Below are 22,047 nucleotides of genomic sequence, written 5' to 3' on the forward strand. Positions count from 1 at the left end.
TGTCCCGAAACGTGAAGCTTAGTACAGTTGGTTATGGAAGAGGGATTTTGGTCTGAAAGTGAAGCTGTGGAATAACCTGAAATCAGAGGTGATCATTTTTAGTTGCAAGGTTGAAGTCATTCTTTCGGACTGATTTATGTCTGAAGGTAGAAATTCCATGGCGTTATAGATATACAGAAGATATTTAGTAGAAGACTTTCATTGTACTGTGTACCCAATATTTTTTACCTGTGACAATAAAATTTGAAATCATGACAATGGGCCCTATATTTAAAGCACTATAAAAAAACGTGTGTAATGTCAGGGCAAGCATGGTGTAGATAAAGTGGCCACTTGTAATAGTTATCTGTATCTTAAAGAGGAGAAAATGCAAACCTGCTTTCTTTCGATATTATTTTTGTCAGCCAGAACACAAACCTTAATTATATATATATTTTTAATCTTGAAAATGGGAGGATGAAAATGGGAGGAGTTTTTTAGTGATAATTGACAGGTCTGGATTATGTAAACTCCCATAAATGCATTACACAAAGAAGCACAGACATCTTGCTTCAGTCCCAAAGCATCCCAGAATGTATCAGAGCAACCGAACACTGACTGTATACCAAATAGCATTAGTCCTGGAGATGGAGGTTTCATGCTGTTGGGAGCCTTTTCAAATGTGGGTGCTGGTGAGCTGCTTTGCTGCTAAAAGCCAATGAATGCTTTTATCAGACATGAAAAGACATGCTTGCTTCTCACAATTGAAAAGTTTTCTAAAGTGGACCAATCAGAAGTTATTTTTGTAGGATTCTGGTGACGCTGAAAATACACCAGAATTGGCATGAGTTCAAGTCCATTAGAGAACTTGGTGTTGGCTTGAAAGGTTTTTCAACTTTTTTGCAAGATCCACATAATCCACTTGAATAATTTAAGGTAATCAAATGTAACATTTAACTAGTTTTATCTATTTTTTTCATTTCATTCAACTGTCAGTGAGCGTCTTGATGCATATGCATAATTTCAGCTTGAATGACAGAAGAGTTACGTCTGTAGTTACATTTGTACTTCATTTCCTAGTTTGCGGGTTCTATCGGAAATAGAGGTATACTTCATTTTCTCGACACCCTTGTCCATTTTTGACCAGCTAGTTTAACAGTATGTGTCTACACCACAGGGTTAAAGTAATGCTGAAATCTTTCAGCTCATTTGGTGAATACTGCCCCCTGTTCTCTGCTGACTCTGTAGGCACCTGGTATTGACCCCTGGATCCTCAGTTTTTTTTGTCTACATCCAATCTGTTTTTGTGGCTCTGATACGAATGTTCTAATGATTGAAACCCAAGTTACTCTAGCAAATCTAACATGAATAGCAACGCCGTGTATTTTAGTTCTCTGAACCAGTCCAATAAAGTGGCTTTTTTGTCGTGCAGGACACTAGCGTGAGCTCTTCAGAAGGGACTGGGACACACGCACTAGTTTTTGGCTCATAAACTTGTCAACCTGGCCGCTTTTCCAGCTCCAGCTCACGTTTTGTATGCACAAGTTCTCTCTCCCGCCTGTGGGATGCCGCAGAGACCGGGGAGGGAAGGGGCTGCAGCGAGATGAAAGGTCTCCCAGGCTGTCACTCTGAACAAATCGCTTCCCTCAGCGTGATGGCTTTGGCCTGAGGTCAGAATGGAGGGACGGGCGGCGTAAGGAAACAGGGCGTGGATTCTGAGAGCGTGGGTGTGCGTGAGCGTTTTGACCGGCTTAGTCCTGGTCAGCTGACTGGGTAGGCGGGAGGGGATTGGAGGGCCCGACTGCACAGCTGCAGCGTAGGCAGGTCTGTGTGAGAAAGGACCGACAGTGTTGGGAGACGCAGCAGCCGGGACACCACATCTGTCTCCGGGAAATTCCTGAGGGCGACAGTTGTTCCAGGCGCTGGGAGAAGAGTTTTGCATGCGAGGAGCCCGGGGACGGAGGTGCAGATCTCCAGGCTCCCGGCCCGGGCATGGGCTGCAGCGGCAGCGTGCTGCTCCTGCAGGCGCTGCGCTCCGTGCTGAGGGGGAACTGCGGCCACATCTGCTCGCGTCAGCAGGAGCAGCGCTCCACGGAGGTCCTGCAGCTGGAAGAGGGGGACACGGACAGCCGACCTGGCACCATAGTCGTCATGGTAACCGTTGCTCCCCTCCTAAGTTAAACACTAGATTTTTTTACTTTTTTACGCTGTCTGTGGCTCGTTTTTAATTTATCGCTCCTTAATTTATATTCCGGTCTCCTTATATACGTCCAGGTTTCTTTTATCTCCTTTGTAAGCTTGAATCTGAGAGAGGGCCATACGTCTTTTAGGAGCTCACGTACGTCATCCAGCCAGCTGACAGAAGGAGCGAGGGAAAATAGGAAGACGTGGGGAGGGGGACGAGGAAGAGGGGAGGGGGAGACCAGGGGAATTTGGCCTTTGTGGGAAAAAACTCGGCTTTCGGGCCTCTCGGGCTCTGTTTCGAATCAGCCAGTTGACATTTTCATGAATGAACACTTGAGATCGCGATGCCATCTTAACAAAGTGAGCCACCTATCATCCCGCTTTCATGCCCTGGATCATGGAAAAATGATCCATCTGCACCCCATCTCCAGCTGGTGCATCCTTGTAGGTCCATGGGGTTTGAAAAGTGAAAAACAGTGAAAAACAGAAAAAAGTGACATGTCATTAAGACTGTGTGCGAGAATCTGACAATCTGACTCTGACTCAAATAGCAGGGGTTATAATATATACAAACGTATTATGATGTGTATTTTATTTATTTATTTTTGTTATACTTTATTTATCTCAAAGAAAATCGCTTCTCTGCTTTTAACCATCACCCTTTAATCACTCACCTTTGTAAGTGAGATTTGAACGTGGGACTTAATGGTCTTGTGGTCTTTATAAGCAAGTTTGTCAGGCTATAACTGCTCCCTTAGAGGTTCTAACTAAGCCAGTAAACTATTTAGTTAACTTGATATTTTTGTCATGATCCGGTCCGACAGGGGTTACTCCGGGTCCAGGGTTCGGACCGGAGTTTCATGTTGGTCATGTGTAATGTTTCCTAATCGTGTTCACCTGTATATGAGTGTATAAAGCCATCCTGTTTGTGTCTGTTTGCATTCGGGACATTGTTTGCTGATGTTCCCCTCGTCCTGTCCTCCATGAATTAAACCCATGTCTCGTGATGTGCGTATGCGTCCTTCTTCCTCGGCAATTTTCTTAAAAATTGATATTTTAAATTGATGTATTATATCTACAATGTTTTTGCCAAAGCTCTAGTTGTTAATAATGTAATAACAGATCTTCCTCTTGCCTTACAAAGAAAAAAAAACGGTCTTGGCAATGTACAGATGAGTCTGATGGGCCATCCGTTCTCTCTGCTACCCTCTGGAGGGATGGATTTGTGGTCATACTTTGCCTGCAGCGATGGCATTGCTGCCTTACCACTGGATGTTGAAAACTGCGTTGGACACGTGTCAACAGCGCTGTGTCCTGTTTACTTCCACCGGACGAGCCCCATGTCCACGGCTGTGTTATGTCTTATGCCTGTGTTATGTCTTTGAGCCTTTGTTTTTCGTACCACCTCTGTGTGTGTGTGTGTGTGTGTGTGTTTATGTGTGTGCACAAGCGTCCCGGATGTGTTAAGAGTGAACAGATTCCCGTGTTCAGCTATTTTCCGAGACACAACCGACGACGGCAGTGGAGGAGCCAAGCGGGAAAATGGAAGCCACAGTTTTTTGGCAGGATGCTCCGCTGTTGTGTGCGTTCTCTCTTTCCCCTGCGTTCCCGCCACCTCTTCCGTGTTCCCTCTTCTCTGGGCAGGAATTCTGAGTCTCACTTCAGCCTCCAGAAAGAAAACGGAATACATTTGAAGTGTTTTGATTATGTTGAAATCGGCCAGCATTTCTGTTCAGTGTACTGATGATGGCCGACCAACGTTGAAACGTGCTGCATGTTGATTGAATCCAGCAGTGGAGGGGTGTTCACAGGGGTTTGCTGCGACTCTTGTTGCTCTGGCATTTTTTTACTTGTGTCTGTCTTGTGCCCAAAAACAACATTTGTAAAAAGGGATGTGATTTATTCCATTCTGGCGCATGAATAAGGAGGTGGACAAAAGGCTCTCTGTTAGGATCAGAGCAGGCAAGTTTCTCACATCATTACTGAACCGAGGAGCAATCACATTAATTCACCTGTTACCTGCTATCAAAAGTTATTCATTTGGCAGTCAGGTCGCTGTTGGTACAGTAGGTACAGTGCATCTGGAAAGCAGGGATGAGCGGTGCCACTGATTCCCTTTTCGATGCGATACCAAGTAAGATTCAGGTTGGTGTCAACGATACTGATCCAAAAATTATACTTCATACAAGAACTAAATGCAGGATTTATGTGGGGGGAGAGTTGTCTTGGGTACTGACCGGCTGGGTGTGGTCTCGCCCAGGGCACCACCAGACTGGGACCGGCCCTTTCTGTGATGCCACCAAGTCATGTCGATGTGTGAGGAGCAGTATTTCTACCAGCATGTTTTCTATCCGTTGGAATGTGGCACTGAAAGTGGAAGAGCAAAAATATTGATACCATTGTGCAAGTATCCATCCGATAATGATACCAACTTTGTATTGATAGTATCAATATTTTGAATCGATCCGCATATCTCTACTGGAAAGTTTTCATGGCCGCATCACTTTTTCCACAGTTTGTTATGTTATAGCTTTATTCCAAAATGGATTAAATAATTGTGTTTCCCTCAGAATTCTACACACAGCACCCCATAATGACAATGTGAACAAAGTTTACTTTGTTAAAAATATTTGTTTAAAAAAAAAAAAAGAAAAATCACATACATAACTATTCAAAGCTTTTGCCATGAAGCTCAGGTATCTCCTGTTTGCCCTAATCACCCTTGAGAAGTTTCTGCAGCTTAATTGGAAAAACAGTTGTTTGGATGTGATTTGGAAAGACACACACCTGTCTATATAAGGTCCCACAGTTGACAGTTCATGTCAGAGCACAAACCAAGCAGGAAGTCAAAGGAATTGTCTGTAGATGTCCGAGACAAGATTGTCTCGAGGCACAAATCTAGGGAAGGTTAAAGGAGGTGTAGAAGTGAACGAATATTTAATTAAATCTAAAAACCCAGACGGACATGTTGAAGTGTTATTGTCATTGTGATAGACAGCACAGCACGCGATGACACAACAAAATGTGTCCTCTGCTTTTAACCATCACCCTTGGTGAGCAGTGGGCAGCCATGACAGGCGCCCGGGGAGCAGCGTGTGGGGACGGTGGGGACTTTGCTCAGTGGCACCTCAGAGGCACCTTGGCAGATCGGGATTCGAACTGGCAACCTTCTGATTATGGGGCCGCTTCCTTAACCGCTAAGCCACCACGGGGAAAAGTGGTGATCTGGTCACCCTAAATTTTCTGCGCTATGCTAGCTCTACTCCACGTATTTAAGTTCAAGTTCAAGTTCAAATTGTACTTGTCACATACACAGTCATGCTTGGTATGATATGCAGTGAAATGCTTTTAGCGACTGCTACAGTCCAGAAACAATGAACTAATATGCAAATATTGCAAACATAACCAAAAATTACACTTTTATGTCTTTAACCTAAAACATAAAATATGTGTAACAGGTAGGGTGAAGGTGAGCAAATAGGTGGTGGGCAGAAAGGTGCGCAAATAGGTGGATTCAAAGTCAAAGTATAAAGTGACAAAGTATAACAAGGTAAACGTGCAAGGATAAAAAGAGTTAAAAATTAAATTAAAAGTTTTTGCAAGGATTTCTAGGGGAATTCAGTCCAGAAGTGATTGAGAGTGAGAGTGAAAGTGAAAGTGCTGGAGTGTATTAGAGTTCTATTAAGTGTTGTGGTTGTTGAGAGCTCGTATGGCCTGCGGGAAGAAGTTCCTCCTCATTCTCTCTGTTCGCAGCAGAGAGAAGAGTCCATTGCTGGACTCTTATCACTTTAAAGTCAACACATGCAAATCATTAAACACTAACTATTGTAAATAACTATTTACTCACCTCAAGAGGCATCAGAATATCAAAGTACAATAAAAGCCATCCACCAATCGGGCCTATATCGTAGAGTGGCCAGACAGAGGCAACTTTTTAGTAAAAGGCACATGGCAGCCTGCCTGAAGTTTGCCAAAAGTCAATCTGGTCTAATGAGACAAAGATTTACAGAGAGTCTGAAAGCATCATGTTTGGAGGAAACCAGGCACCGCTCATCACCAGGCCAATACCATCCCTACAGTAAAGCATGGTGGTGGCAGCATCAGGCTGTGGGGAGGTTTTTCAATTGCAGGAACTGGGAGACTAGGTAGAAAACCGGCTCCAGAGCGCTCTTGAATTCAGACTGGGGAGCCGGTTCATCCTTCAGCAAGACAAAAACCCTAAACAAACAGTCGATATATCAAAGGAGTGTCTTAAGGACAACTGTGAATGACCTTGAGTGGCCCAGCCAGACTCCAGACTTGAGGCTGTGAATCCTTATGTAAATTTGATTTTATCAGTTTTTTTGTTTTTAATAAATTTGCTAAAACCTCAAGTAAACTTTTTTCATGTTGTCATTATGGGGTGTTGTGTGAGAAACTGAGAAAATAAAAGCATTTAATCCTTTTCGGAATAAGGCTGAAACATAACAAAATGTGGAAAAGGGACACTCTCTGGATGCACTGTGGACACTCTCTGGATGCACTGTATGTGGGGAAATTATTTATCAGGTTTTTAGTTTGTTCAAAGGTCTGAAAAAAGAAAACTGTAATAAAACAGTAATAACTGAGTAACTTGCCCAACACTGGACATTACCTGTAACACCTTGAGGGACGGTTACAGATGAGATTGAACTCGGAGATGAGATGATTAGAACTTAGGTCCAAAGCCACATTTTTTTTTTGTGAAAACAATATGGTCGTCACACCTCCAGGGTAACAACATTTTGTCATAATTGGAAGATATAAAACCTTTATGTTTTATGATCTCTCTCCTTTGCTTGCTGTGTCTATTTGTGGTGAGACATTGCATTCGTCTCGCTATCCCCATATCAGCGCTCTTCTCCCCATTTCCTCTTTTCTCCCCTTCTTTGTACTCCCACTTCTCTCTTTATCTCCTTGTTTGATAAGTGAAGCCGCTAATTATCCCCCCTTTTGTTCTATTTTGATCCAGCACAGCTGGAGTTTACACACACAGCCAGAGCGGATGCTCCCCTACTGAGTAGAAACGGGTAGGATGGAGAGAGGAGAACAGAAAGAAATGGAAGGAGCCAGTGGAAGTTACAAATGAGTGGCTGGTGATCTGCCAAGATGTAAAGGACAATGTTAAATATGAAGTACTTGAAATAATATTCCATTACTCCATAAGTAGTTGAAGTTCATGTGTCTTGGTTGGTCAGAAAACCGCTTTAGACTCATATCCATTGGGGCAGTGGTGGCCTAGCGGTTAAGGAAGCGTCCCTGTAATCAGAAGGTTGCCGGTTCGAATCCCGATCCGCCAAGGTGCCACTGAGGTGCCACTGAGCAAAGCACCGTCCCAACACACTGCTCCCCGGGCGCCTGTCATGGCTGCCCACTGGTCACTCAGCGTGATGGGTTAAATGCAGAGGGCAAATTTCACTGTGTGCATCGTGTGCTGTGCTGCTGTGTATCACATGTGACAATCACTTCACTAAAAAAATAAATAAAAAGGAACTGGCTGGTTAGTTTGAGTAAGCTCTCCATCTGTAGTGATTGCTGCCACCAGTCGGGTTTGCATATTGACGTGCACTCCCATTCCTTGGTGACACTCAATGAGTGACAAGGTAAATGTGAAGTATTGTTTGAGTAAATCCCAGTTTTGTGTTTTGTGGTATTGAGACCGTAGCCCATTAGAAGCAGGACTGGCAGAAAAAATTGCTGTGACCACAGCAGATCCATTCAGAGGATCATGTACCCTTAGAGCAACCCTTCGAATATGAAATCTGACAGTATATCCATATGCATACATGCATTTGTATGTCTTTGTAGGGAAATGGAATCCTTTGAAATTGAAATTTAATGTTTCCTGTGGTGGTGAGGAAATTTGGTTGTGCATAAGAAATAAATCCAAAGGCACACCCATGCAGGCGCACACATACTACAATACTGTAATTTGGTGAGGTCATGTCACTTATTTGACATCTCAGTTTGACAGTGGTTTCATTTATGCCTAGCTGGTAAGGAAATTGTTGCCGATTGCCAGTTCGGGTGCCACTGAGGTGCCACTGAGCAAAGTTTCATGGCTGCCCACTCCCCACCAAGGGTGATGGGTTAAATGCAGTGCTTCACCTTCAAAGATTTTAAGAAAATATCTAATTGTGATTTATCTGGCAGATTTGTGATTCTTGCAAAGTCTGTTCCGTATTCACTATACTTGAAATAGGATCTGCACTATACCAGACACATGCAAGGAGTTTAGTTGCGGTAGATGGTGTCTCTCGCGCACAACAGTATGAAAACAACAACAACAAAATACACACAATATAGTTAAAATCTTATATACAGAAAAATACAAAGATTGCAGATTACAGAAATACAACAAGTGTACACAATGTGCAGTTGCATTGCTGTAGGTGAATAGCAGGGTGACAATGTGACAGTTCAGGTGTTAAGGAGCGACAACAATCACTGACTCTCTCTAGCCAACCCAGCACGTCTGCGCATGCGTCTTCCTGCAGCAACCCCAATATTAATCAACGGGGTTTGCCAACATTATAACAGTTGTTGTTTTTTTTTTCAAATGGCATTTATTCAAATTCGGTTAAAATTCAATGAATCAATCAGCCCTAGTCATAAACACTATATTACATGAAAGGGACACTGTATGGAATATACGGCCCAGTGTTTTGGAACCAATAACTAAGAAAGCTGTAACATAATTCATCTTGCTTGATATTCACCTTAAAAGCTGTATTAGATGCAACAAAACCGCCGGTAAAAGTCCATGCAGCATATTTTGTGGTCTGGTGACCCTGAGCTCATCATGGCTCAGATTATTTTTATGTTAGGGTTTCCGCTGCGATGAAAATAGCGATGGGCAGATGTGTGCGGATCATAAACGTAACAAACTTCTTGTACTGTGAGCAAATGTCAGGGAAAGCAATTTTTCAGCTGAGGCTTTTACATGGTGTCTCATGAATTGGTTAATTGACACAAACAGGTACGTCCAGCTTATGTAGTCACTCTGTTCGTGTGTGTGTGTGTGTGTGTGTGTTGATGTTCCAGAAAGAGGAAGTGTACAGGTAAAGCCCTGCTAGATAAAGAGTTAACACCTCCCTGGATTTTTCTTTAGTAGGACAGTGCCTCTTTTACACTTTTCTGTCTCTGCTTCATATACAGACATAAAAAAAAAAAAAATGTCACGAAGGGCCCAAAATAAGTTTCGTTTGCTCACACGCCTCCCCCCGCCTCACAACCCCGCCCCCCCCCCCCATTGGTTTTGCGTCTACTTCCTCTCGGGCACACAACGTGACGGGTTTCACATGTTCTTTCCACTGTACGGAGCCTGTGCCGGGCTTTCTGCGTGAACGTCCACTCCGGAGGCCGCCGTAACTCCATGGTTGTTGGGCTTTGGTGGAATGAGCGATAGGATGAATCGCATCACGTTTCGCAAGAAAAAATTGAGGAGGGAGCGGGCGGATTTCAACCGGCTCAGCTGCGTATGTATGCCACGCCTGCCTTCGGGTATCTGTCCTCTCTGCGTCTTTGACCTCACCTTTGACTTCTCGCTTCCCCACCAATTCTTGTGACTTGCCTGAGTAGATGAGCGGCTAAGACCATTTTGTTTATTGCTGTTACAATGAAGGTATCCATCATGGTTTGAATATTTTTGCTCCTGGGGGATTGAACCTGTAATCGATGGATGTGGATCTCTCTGGAGTCACATAAGGGCATCGCTTTTATCAATGTCCTCTCACCTTGATGGTATCGGACCACAGATGCTATTTTTTCCTTTGTGTCGAGCTGCAAAACACGTTGCTTTGGTCTTCCTGGTGGGGGTTTGCCACCTGCACTGCATCACGTTTTGTGAGAAGTGCTCTTAATATTGAAGCAGATACTGAGCAATGCAAAGTTTCATTGTCACAAAGCACGAGGGTGTGTTGCCATAGTGACAATGTCGTACCTTGCCACGGAAGTGAAAGTCCAATACCGTCATGGCACGTAAGTGCTAGTACAAGTCTCTCTTTTGTTACCTGAGGAACTTCCAAATTACATAGAGGTCTCTGGAGGTTCCAGTGAGGCTGTAGGTGTGAAAAACCCGAGATGATATTTTCAGTGGTCTCTGTGCAGCTGGAATGATATAAGTTCATCATCATCATCATCTCGGAGGGGATTGTTGGGGGTCTTTCCCTGCTAAAGGCCCCTTTTTCCTCTGCTGACGTATACCAAACCTGGACAGCACCAGGCAGCCACTTATTCCAGCATAACAATGTTTAATTCTCGGCTGTTGAGCAGCTGTTTTTTGTTACAGTGTTACGTAAGTAATGATGGAAAATGGACTCGAAACAAAGCCCAGCCAGGACTTTTGAGCTGGATTTGCGAAAAGGCATGTTGCTGTTTGCAACAAAGACAATAAAGAAATACAAACCCAAACTGTGTTATCTGCTGAAGGCTAATTTAAATAACACTTTCATGCAGTTGGAAGATTTTCTAACCCATGAACTGCCATCACTGCCATCCTAGCTTGGCAGGGGTAGTTTAGGCTGTGTAGCAACATAATGGGAAGTACCATGGCAACAGCACAGTTTACCCTCTTATGGACTGCCTGCTATTGGTTCAGAGGCATCAACGTCTGGAAAGACAATAGATCATAGATGCAATATTTTAATATTTGTAACATTTTAGTCTTTAAAAATGTTGAATTAAGTATTCTGCTTTGATTTTAAACATAATTTACATTTACAACGCTTTTGCAAATACCAAAAAAAAAGCTCTTCATTTCACCCAGAGAATTTGACACCCCTCCCGTAAAAAAGCAACTCCATCAACCGTTATGGCTTGAAAATGTGCATTGCGTTGCAGATGCTTGGTGACTGGATTTAAAAATGAGCACAAATGTATTTTTTATTTCTGTGACGGAAAAACGCGGACACGACTTCTTTCTGCACCAAACATTGTGGTTGGTGAATGGTGTTCATTTCCACAAATGCCCCCTCACTTCTATAGGCCGCTCTCCTCCTCCTCCCGCCTCTCTCGTCCTCATTAGCATTTAAAGCTACAAACACCAAACAACGCACGTCCTGGGGAAATCTCATTGTGTGACTGTAATTCTGCACAATGGCTGAATCTCAGAACGAGACTTCAGATACATTATTAGGGGACAACTAAGACAGATATAAAAGCGGGAAAATAAACCTCCCTTTAACCTCCCATCTCTGTAATGCCCAGTTATGTGTCTGTACTGGTGTGTGGGTGTCTGAATAGCCGTTTCCTTTTATGAATTAGATTTTTTTTTTTTGTTACTAAGCTGTTGCTTTCTTGAATAAATTCTGTATTATAAAATATCTAAAGTGATTGGCCTGAAAGTTTGGGTGTGTGTTTCACTTAGTGCTCTTTTCCATCTTCCTGGTAAGATGGGGAGTTAGTAATGTGCATGGTCTTGTGGTTTGTGAGGGGGGAAAATCCCCCCCAATCCGGAAAAGCGGCTAAACGGTTTCATTCTCCCTTGCTCTCTGTACTGTTGTGGTCTCCATTTGAGTTGCCGTACAGTATCCGTGCAGCCAAAACTCTGCTGACAGATCTGTTACCTTTGCCTTGTTTGAGCTGCAAATGTATTATTGAATCTCTGATGGTCTTTAAAAATTCTTCATCAGCTGAAACATTTAACATTGTAGACATATTGAATGTCCATTGATAGCATGATAGGATTTTTGCAGTAGAGACTCTTTCCAGCTGCGCTAATTTTTTCTCTTTTGTTACTCGGACTAAGAAAAAAAAAAAAAAAAAAAAACACAGTAACCTCAGATTACGTCAAACTTTTTAAATAGCCTCTGATTCATGCTCTGGTAGTACGACGCTGCCTGGCACGTTACTTAGGAACAGACTGGATGTTTTGAAAATCACCATAAACGCTGATTCTGTGCCAGTCGCCCGAAACGCAAACATATGAATTGCATTGACAGATCATATTTCCTGCACCTTCAGCATTGTCCAGGGCCGCGAATGTAATACATTAAGAAAGCGAGGACGTGTGAGCGGGCATTGCTGCGGCCGTGTGTCTTATGCCAGTGTGTGTTTCTGTGTTTTGTAGCAGGAGAAGCCGAAGCTGATCGACCCGCTAGACTACGAAGCTGTGATCTCTGACGTGGAAGCTGAGCTGAGGGAAGACCCCTTGAAAGACCTGCTGCTCTTCCCGGACAACGATGTCACGGTGTGTGCACAGCTCTTGGTCTCCACCGGAGTTACGCAGTCTTGTCATGTCTCTCAGAGATGACTGTACTGATTTGCATCTTTCAGTTAGAGGCATGACTCAGGCTATGCCAGGCACCGGGATTTTCCTTTGGTTTCTATCCTGCCTGCATCTGTTTGAACTCCCCCAGCCTCCCCCGAGAGACCCCCTTGGTCTCTGAATCTTTTTTTCAGTCACTCACTCTTTTACTTTTCCAATTCTAACTTTACACAGCTTTAGACTGCATGTGTCAAATTACTGGCAGGCTTTGTGCTTTATGGCTTTAAGTGTTAGTGGATAACCTGGTTCAATGTGACACAGAGCACCACACATGATCAATATAATACAAAAACTCATAATTACAGTGGGGGAAATATATTTTTTTTGATTTTGTGAGTTTTGCCACTAACAAAGAAATGATCCGTCTTTAATTTCAATTAGCTTCATTTGGACAGGGAGAGACAGAACAAAAAAAGTAATACATTAATTTGCATTTTCATGAACATTGGGAGCTTTTGCCAAACATGCTTTACAACTTGGTGTTGTTCACATCACAGATGTCAGACATTTCTTGTATTTGGTCACAAGGTTTGCACATATCTCAGGGGGGATTTGGTAAAGGGCCCCATCCATCTTCCCTTTCTTTGAGGTGTTGTCATAATATATTATAATGTTTCAACCTTGATGTTTGACAATGGGGATGGTGTTCTTGGAGTCATAGGCAACATTCCTCCTCCAAACATGGCGAGTTGAGTTGATGCCAAACGGTTTGATTTTGGTCTCATCTGACCATAACACTTTCACTCAGTCCTCCCCGGAATCATTTAGGTGTTCAGTGGCAAACCTGTGTAGGTTCACAGTCTTCTCCATGACATCCTTGGAAAGCTGTGGTCCATGGTCCAGGGTTTGGAATTTGGATAGACTAATTGCTTCTATGGAATCAAAATGTCAGCCTGTATAAAATACAACTGGGAGACAGAAATCTTCCTAATTGATAGGGAATCAAATATTTATTTATATATATATTTTTAAATGCATCTTTTTTTTATTGGCCTGTCTCTCACTGTTCAAATAAACCTACCATTATTAAATAAGCAAACTAATGAATAGAAATTAGTGTCAGCTACAGACAATTAGACAGTTTCAGAAACTGCCATGCATCCTGGAACTAGAATAAATGGACACTGGGGACAATGCAACAGAAATCTAGTGGGGTCAACTGTAGGGCCTGTCAAAGCCCATTGAGACATACTGTATGTGATTTTGGGCTATATAAGAAATAAATGTTGTTGTTGTTGGAGCTTTGGGTGTTTGTGGCATATGGGACTGCTGAGGACCCCGGTGCCACAACCATGCCTCTGTCAGTACAGAGCTCTTGAATTTATTTGAGCGTGTCTGTACCTTGTTCCCGGATATGAGACTCCATTTGAAAGAGGATGTGGTTTCACAGGCCATCACTATTCGTCTGAGAGAGGAAACACGGTGCCTTTACTCAGTGCACACATGCATGGAGGCGCAGTTGCTAAAATGGACACATAGTAGGATCATTTTTCTACAATTTAATAAGACTTGAACTGCATGAGGAGTTTGAATGCTTAAATTAAAGTACAGGCACTGTATCAGCATGGTTGTCTGGATAGAAGGTCTGCACAATTAATCTAATTTTAATTACGATCACGATTTAATTAAGACAATCGTCTGCGATAATTATTTTTAAATAACCAACCACGTGGACCTGCAAGAAAGTGTCCCTCATTTGGGTATGAAAAAATTGGCACCCCTAATAGATATATACACCATAGATATATACACCTCTCAGCTTTCGTCAATACCAAGTTACGGGGTTTCAAACTCATTCATCATGCTTCTCTGACAGTACGAGCGAAAGATGTACAAGTGACCTCAGCTATAATACGGCTATAATATATAATGAACGAATAATCAATGCAGAACATAATTCTATAGTTTATTTTTTTCAATTGAGCAGGTAAATTGATGTTCATCTTTTATATTAAATATAAAAAATATTTTAATTATTTTCCTAATGATCTGCCTTCGGTCATCTCTTAAGCCAGAAAATGTTCTGGCTTATGTTCACATCTATAGCAGATCATGTCAGCACATTCAGACAAAATGGGCTGGGTGGGTAGTTAGTTCCTCCACTCCAAGATACAGATGTCTAGCAAGAAGACAAATTTGTGGATATGGCCCATTAGCTCCATGTTATATATCATTATGAAAATCTTGCAGATAAATGCAAAAGGACTTATAAAATGAAATGTCAGGGTAGCCAACTTTAAACAATTGGCCAGAGTGGGAAATCATAGTTTTGCACAATCAGAGAAAACCATGCTGATAACGTTGTGACGAACTAGGCAGATATTACCCGAGTCGGTGTAACCAACTGTAAGCCAGTACCTTTTCTTTAGGAATAATATCCTCTGGACTAATCTGGTGACTAACATCATATGTCAGTGGATGGATTGTAGCTGAAAAGGAATATCACAATGTTTAACAGCAGCACAAACACACTCACAAAATGACATTACATAAGATGCATTGCTGTTTTTGTTATACAGTAAATATTACTGTGCTAAAGCTTCCCAGTGCACAGTTCTGGTATCTCCTTGAGAGGCATTTATCTTTGTCAGAGCTCTGTAAGACAGTAGCTTTCGTACAGCAACAAAAAATGGACAGGTCGTAACTGGTGAAGAGGTGAGTTGTGCCATCATGCTGATCATCAGATTTGGCCTGAAGGTTCAATATATGTGCTCACCATTTGGCTGCTCACCATGGATGTCATTAGGTCTGTTTTGGGTGATCACAAGCCTTCCTAAAAAGATAGTAATTATCATACAATCATTAAATTATTTATTCATTCATTTTAATGAATTGCTGTACATGAGATAATAAAAATTACACACGGTACTTTAGGTTTGGTGAACATTTGTCAGCCTTCTACAGTATATGCGCTAATTCCTTCCTACAACCCGGGGGGCTAAGACCCCCTTGTCTTTCAATACTAGCGACGTCCCTGAAGGAGACAAATCTAATCTGCAAATCAGTACTGAGCCACTATATGAGATGATATGTTCTATTTTTAATAAATGCTTAATACGTATTATATAAAACCTGTAGATGTGCATTCTGACACTGACAAAATAGCGTATTGTTTTAGCATATTGTTAATTTTTTTCTAATCGTTATTTGTTTCTGCATAATATTTGTATCTCTCTTCCTCAGGTATCCACTCTTCCTCTGGAGACTCGGACAACGCAGTCAACGGTACCCCCAGAAGCCGAGGAACAGGCAGAATGTCTGCTGGTCAGACGGGTAGGGTTTCGTTGAACTTATCAAAAAGCAAAATGCAATTATAGGGGTGGTAGTAGCCTAGTAGGTAACACACTCGCCTATGAACCAGAAGACCCAAGTTCAAATCCCACTTACTGCCATTGTGTCAATGAGCAAGACCCTTAAACCTGAGAATCTCCAGGGGTACTCTGTCACTCTGGATAAGGGCGTCTGATTAAATGCTGTAAATGTATATTGTAATAACCAAAGATGAACTAAAAACATGCGGCAGAAGGACTCACCTCAGTCATTTTTACATTGACTGTGCAGTGGCATTTGGCGCTCAGTACTCTTTGTGGAGTGGCATTAGTGTGGACAGCTGTGCTTGATCTGTGGATATCCTTTGGGCTTTTGTGTCTGGCCAGAAGTCTTTTTTTCAGGGTTAGAATCTATCCACTTTGACTACCAGCTTTTGTTCATCATTTGGTTTGTTGTGTGGAGCATAAATCCCACCAAACTGTTTCCAATTAACTTTGGTGACAGATGGATGATTGTTATTGAATGTGACCAATCAGCATATGCCAAGAAAACTGTAAGCAAAAGATTAAAAATCCTGTTGCTGTGATGTAATGGTCAGTATGTAAGGGACAATGCCAGGCTGTATTGGTTTGTAGAAACCACAGAAACCCCAGCTTTCTCTGAGCCACTTGAGGCCAGCAGTGTCCCCATGTCCCGTCTACCTGCATTAGCCTGATGTTCTTGCGTGCATAAATGACTACAAGGCAGACACGTGCCTGGCAGAGATCAGCTAAAATCGTGATTGAGATCATTTAAAGGATCTGAGCCATTACAGATTAAAGAGACTATCTAGAAGGCCCTGTTAGCTAGTTTCCTGTTGTTCCTGTGTTGGTCCTGTGCATGATCAGAGTTGAATATGATATCCTTTCAGCTCCTTACAAAATGTCTCCAAATGACAGAATTATCATATGTTTCCTGTTTTATCTTTACATGTTTCACTTCGTGCCAAACTTGTTTGAACCAGAAATCAAAACCACATACCTACCTATATTTTGTAGAACATTGTTACACTTGAAGTGTGGGAGGAGCGGATGGAGGATGGAGAAACAATGAACAGTTTATTGTAGGGTTTACACAAAAAAGAGAAAAAGAGTAGAAATGAGCCACCACGCCTTGTGCTGAATATAGTCCTCACTGGTGCCGCACCGGGAGTTCTGCAGGGCTGCCAACATAGCTGCCTGCCAGTCTGCCTTCACAAGTCTTACGCCTTACGCCAAATGGCCCAGTTCACTGGTGAACACAAAGGATCCTCCCGTGGATAGTCACGATCGTGTGGCTGTATGATGAAAGACACACTCAGCAGTCAAAGCACAAACCAATCTGGGGAAACACAGGACGCGGGAAACACCTCAGGTTTTGTGTTGGAGATCAGCTCTGTAAACTCCAGGTCACTCTGGGCTTTTGCAGGGGAGCGAATGACACACAGCAAGCTGCACCTGACGCCTGTTACACCAGTGCTGATCCCTATGGGATTGGGACATTCTACGGCACACGTGGCTACAGGCAAAACAACACACAGACACAGACCCTAATACTCGGGAGAGGGAAAGCGTGACTTGCATTGCTACATCTCCGTTTGCTTTATAGTGTGTGTGTTGTGAGTATTTTTTGTGTGATGACTCCTATTTTGACGAAGGGTAGATCTCCAATTTTTGAGTGGTGTTTCATAATTGGACAGATTTTTTTATTTTAGTGAGTTTTTAGTGAAAGTTAAGTGATTGTCATAATGATACACAGCACAGCATACGGTGACACAACGAAATGAGTGTGCAGTGTGTGGGGACGGTGCTTTGCTCAGTGCCACCTTAGTGGCACCTTGGCAGATTGTGATTCTGATTACGGGGCCTCTTCCTTAACCGCTAGGCCACCACTGCCCCCTAAAAAAGTGTTATGCGCATTGTGTGTTTTGTGTGTTATCTGAATAAATGAACTTGAACAAACAAGCGTATCATCATATGACATATAAATGCATAATAATATACGCATCTGTACCTGTTGAATCTGACTGGGTCAGGTCTCATGTTGCCATGTGAGAACGTCCTTTGCAGAGACAGCATAATCTGTAAGCACATGTGTGTGTGTTATGACACTAGACGTGCAATAAATGCGTGCGTTGCGATCGCAGGCCCAAGTGGAACAGTGGTCCCTGCAGAAGGAAGTCTTCAAATCATTTCCAGTCATTCAATCAGCTGCCTTGACAGAGGGATGCAGTGCAGACGGGAGGGTTTCACCTCGCTGCTCTGTTCAGAGCATGCCTGAGCGACAGGGCAGGAGAGAGGGGAGATGAAGGCAAATGAAGAAGATAGTTATGTACTGTAGAGAAAAAGATGTTTATATCTGTGCATGTTTTATGATTACACTGCACAGTCGATTTTAAGCAGACTCAAATGCCTTTGTCTTTAGGAGGAAAATATGTTTAGAGCCATTGCAATTATAAAAAGATTACCTTAAACTGATATCATTATTTGTGAAGGAACTATGTGTTATATTCTTTTATTGCACATTTAGAACATCTATACTCTCACCAAAACCGTGTACAGAACACAATGTTGTCTGCCGTCATTTAAATGTAGAATGTAACTGCAAATCTAATAACCCCTATAGAGTGTAGGCACAGTGAATATTACCGTAGAGTTTTTGTCCTGAGGATTAGGTCTAAATATCAAAGCAACGTCTAAATAAGTGTGAGGGTATAACATCAGCCCCACGGAGATAATATTGACTCAGTTTCTTGACTTGATGAGGAATTCTAATCATGAAATAAGCCGATGAGTGTCTGTGGGGAATAAACCAGCGTCAGTGCGAGAGAGACCTGAAAAAGTTGCTTTATCTCCTGCTCTTTTTTTCTCATGGTGAGAAATCTCATGTGCTCATCTCCACCGTGAAGCCCAGGAGCTCAGCTTTTTGTGGGTGTGATGAGGTGTACGAGGAAGCTGTGAGGATTATTCTGTTTTTGGAACAGAGCTGAATGTGTGATGAAAGCAGTGACAGTGCAGAACATACAGGGAAGTGCATTGCTCAGTAAATTGCTCTTCTTTTACAGATCAATGCTGTAAGTAAAGGTTCAAAAGTTTAGGGTCATTGTTGAAATCATGAAATTAATGTGAATGGGATATATGACTAATTAAATGAAAAAGTCATTGGCAAAGTTAGAAAACAATTGTTTTGTCTAAACTACATTTGTTAATGAATGACAATGTTAATCAAGATATAAAAGTGGTTTATAATTACTTTATAATAAGGATTCACTGTATTAAAAACACACTCATCTAATGTTACCTGGCAAGACAGAGACAATAGATACATACAATGTAAATATGTACCAATGTTACAGAAAATCCCAAAATTAAAGAAAGAAGAAAGGGATAGTGTCATGATCTGGTCTGGAAGGGGTTACTCCGGGTCCGGAGTATCCTGTGTAATGTTTCCTGATCGTGTTCACCTGTGTAAGAGTGTATAAAACTGCCCTGATCGTGTCTGTTCACCGTTGGGTCATTGTTAAGTGTTACTTGTTACTGGATGTCTTACCTGTCCTGTTCATCACGTATTAAACCGCCTGTTTCGTGACATTGTGCGTATGCATCCTTCTTCATCGTCATGTTCAGCAATCATTCCAGATCACCTGCCTCGCCATGTCAAACCAGCATAACAGAAAGAGGAAGAGAGAGAAAAGCCAGGAACCAGCAATTATTTTGGATTCTCTTCAGTATTACGACCGTATTATTTCATTTAGAAAGACTGAACTCAACCTGATTAGGTGCACAAACGGAATCAAACCTTTGTAAATTTAAGTTTGCTGGTAGCTCCAAAACTAGGCCACACACCTCCTCGGACCAGAGTACCACGAACAGTGCAGGTGGTTCGATATGTACACCTTTGATCTGAAAGCTGAGATTCTTCTCTTGCTGAAAGCAAGCAAGAAAAATGTAGCTGAGAAATGCTCTTACAGATGACTTTGCCGTCCTTTAAAGTGAATTGCTGGAGGTAAAATCAGAAATTATTAACAGCACCACATTGCGCTAGGTGGAGATTGACCATGTTAAAGCTAATGTATGAGAGGTTGGTTGGAGTGGTTACATTTGCAAATTACAGTGAGCATGCTGAAAACAGAGGTAATGGAACTGTTACTTGTTCATTGTTACTGGATGTCTCCCCGGTCCTGTTCATCATGTATTAAAACCCTGTTTCCTGTCTTGAAAGGCAGAAAATCTGAACATGGGGGAAGCCAGACGTTGCTCACACACCAGTTACATAAAAGATTTCTCAGATAATCCAAGTGATTAATGATGAGCAAGGTACTAAATAATCAGATAATATTAACACCCATTTTGGTCAATTTTATTAGTCATTTGTAAAAAAGGATTTGTAAAAAATCATTACTCCTTTTTTAATATCAACTGTTTAATAACCTGGAAGGGCATTTTGGAGATGACAAAGTTTGCTCAATGCTGAAAAAGCATTTGACCACGTGAAATGGGGCTACCTCTTTACAAGCTGAATTTGACTTCTCTCTCTCTATATATGTGTGTGTGTGTGTGTATATATAGAAACGCTGGATATATATATGGTTGCAACGGGGGACAAGGCAGGGATGTCCTCTTTCTCTACTCTTTTTGTTTTAGCTATTGAACTACTTGCAATTGCCATAAGACGGAGCTCTGCTATTAAGTGGGTCCATCAGGCAAGTTCGGAACATAAAGTTTAACTTTTTGCAGATGACATATTGTTGCCTCTCTAGTATTCCTGCATTATTAACCTTCAAAAAAGTGAGCTGATGCCTATTAAATCTATGAAGGGGTGGACATTGGGTCAATCCCGTTCAAGGTCAGCCCCATATGGGTATACAGGGAGTGCAGAATTATTAGGCAAGTTGTATTTTTGAGGAATTATTTTATTATTGAACAACAACCATGTTCTCAATGAACCCAATAAACTCATTAATATCAAAGCTGAATATTTTTGGAAGTAGTTTTTAGTTTGTTTTTATTTTTAGCTATTTTAGGGGGATATCTGTGTGTGCAGGTGACTATTACTGTGCATAATTATTAGGCAACTTAACAAAAAACAAATATATACCCATTTCAATTATTTATTTTTACCAGTGAAACCAATATAACATCTCCACATTCACAAATATACATTTCTGACATTCAAAAACAAAACAAAAACAAATCAGCGACCAATATGGCCACCTTTCTTTGCAAGGACACTCAAAAGCCTGCCATCCATGGATTCTGTCAGTGTTTTGATCTGTTCACCATCAACATTGCGTGCAGCAGCAACCACAGCCTCCCAGACACTGTTCAGAGAGGTGTACTGTTTTCCCTCCTTGTAAATCTCACATTTGATGATGGACCACAGGTTCTCAATGGGGTTCAGATCAGGTGAACAAGGAGGCCATGTCATTAGTTTTTCTTCTTTTATATCCTTTCTTGCCAGCCACGCTGTGGAGTACTTGGACGCGTGTGATGGAGCATTGTCCTGCATGAAAATCATGTTTTTCTTGAAGGATGCAGACCACTGCTTGAAGGTGTCTTCCAGAAACTGGCAGTAGGACTGGGAGTTGAGCTTGACTCCATCCTCAACCCAAAAAGGCCCCACAAGCTCATCTTTGATGATGCCTTGCTGGTGTCTGAGTCGGACTGGAGCTCTCTGCCCTTTACCAATCCAGCCACGGGCCCATCCATCTGGCCCATCAAGACTCACTCTCATTTCATCAGTCCATAAAACCTTAGAAAAATCAGTCTTGAGATATTTCTTGGCCCAGTCTTGACGTTTCAGCTTGTGTGTCTTGTTCAGTGGTGGTCGTCTTTCAGCATTTCTTACCTTGGCCATGTCTCTGAGTATTGCACACCTTGTGCTTTTGGGCACTCCAGTGATGTTGCAGCTCTGAAATATGGCCAAACTGGTGGCAAGTGGCATCTTGGCAGCTGCACGCTTGACTTTTCTCAGTTCATGGGCAGTTATTTTGCGCCTTGGTTTTTCCACACGCTTCTTGCGACCCTGTTGACTATTTTGAATGAAACGCTTGATTGTTCGATGATCACGCTTCAGAAGCTTTGCAATTTTAAGAGTGCTGCATGCCTCTGCAAGATATCTCACTATTTTTGACTTTTCTGAGCCTGTCAAGTCCTTCTTTTGACCCATTTTGCCAAAGGAATGGAAGTTGCCTAATAATTATGCACACCTGATATAGGGTGTTGATGTCATTAGACCACACCCCTTCTCATTACAGAGATGCACATCACCTAATATGCTTAATTGGTAGTAGGCTTTCGAGCCTGTACAGC

The 22,047-nt window shown here is 42.2% G+C and overlaps 1 protein-coding gene across 1 annotated transcript in view; it reads left to right on the plus strand.

The window, feature by feature from the left end:
- The first annotated feature begins 1,827 nt into the window (after positions 1–1,827).
- dock10 (dedicator of cytokinesis 10) overlaps positions 1,828–22,047 on the plus strand; it is a 56,485-nt gene continuing 36,265 nt past the window's right edge. Inside the window, exons 1-3 of the mRNA XM_028963044.1 lie at positions 1,828–2,133; positions 12,251–12,370; positions 15,632–15,721. Coding sequence (XP_028818877.1) covers positions 1,972–2,133; positions 12,251–12,370; positions 15,632–15,721 — 372 coding nt within the window. The 5' untranslated portion in view covers positions 1,828–1,971. The remainder of the gene's footprint in view (positions 2,134–12,250; positions 12,371–15,631; positions 15,722–22,047) is intronic.

The sequence above is a fragment of the Denticeps clupeoides genome, chromosome 19 (assembly GCF_900700375.1).
Source record: "Denticeps clupeoides chromosome 19, fDenClu1.1, whole genome shotgun sequence".
In the NCBI taxonomy this organism is placed as follows: Eukaryota; Metazoa; Chordata; class Actinopteri; order Clupeiformes; family Denticipitidae; genus Denticeps; species Denticeps clupeoides.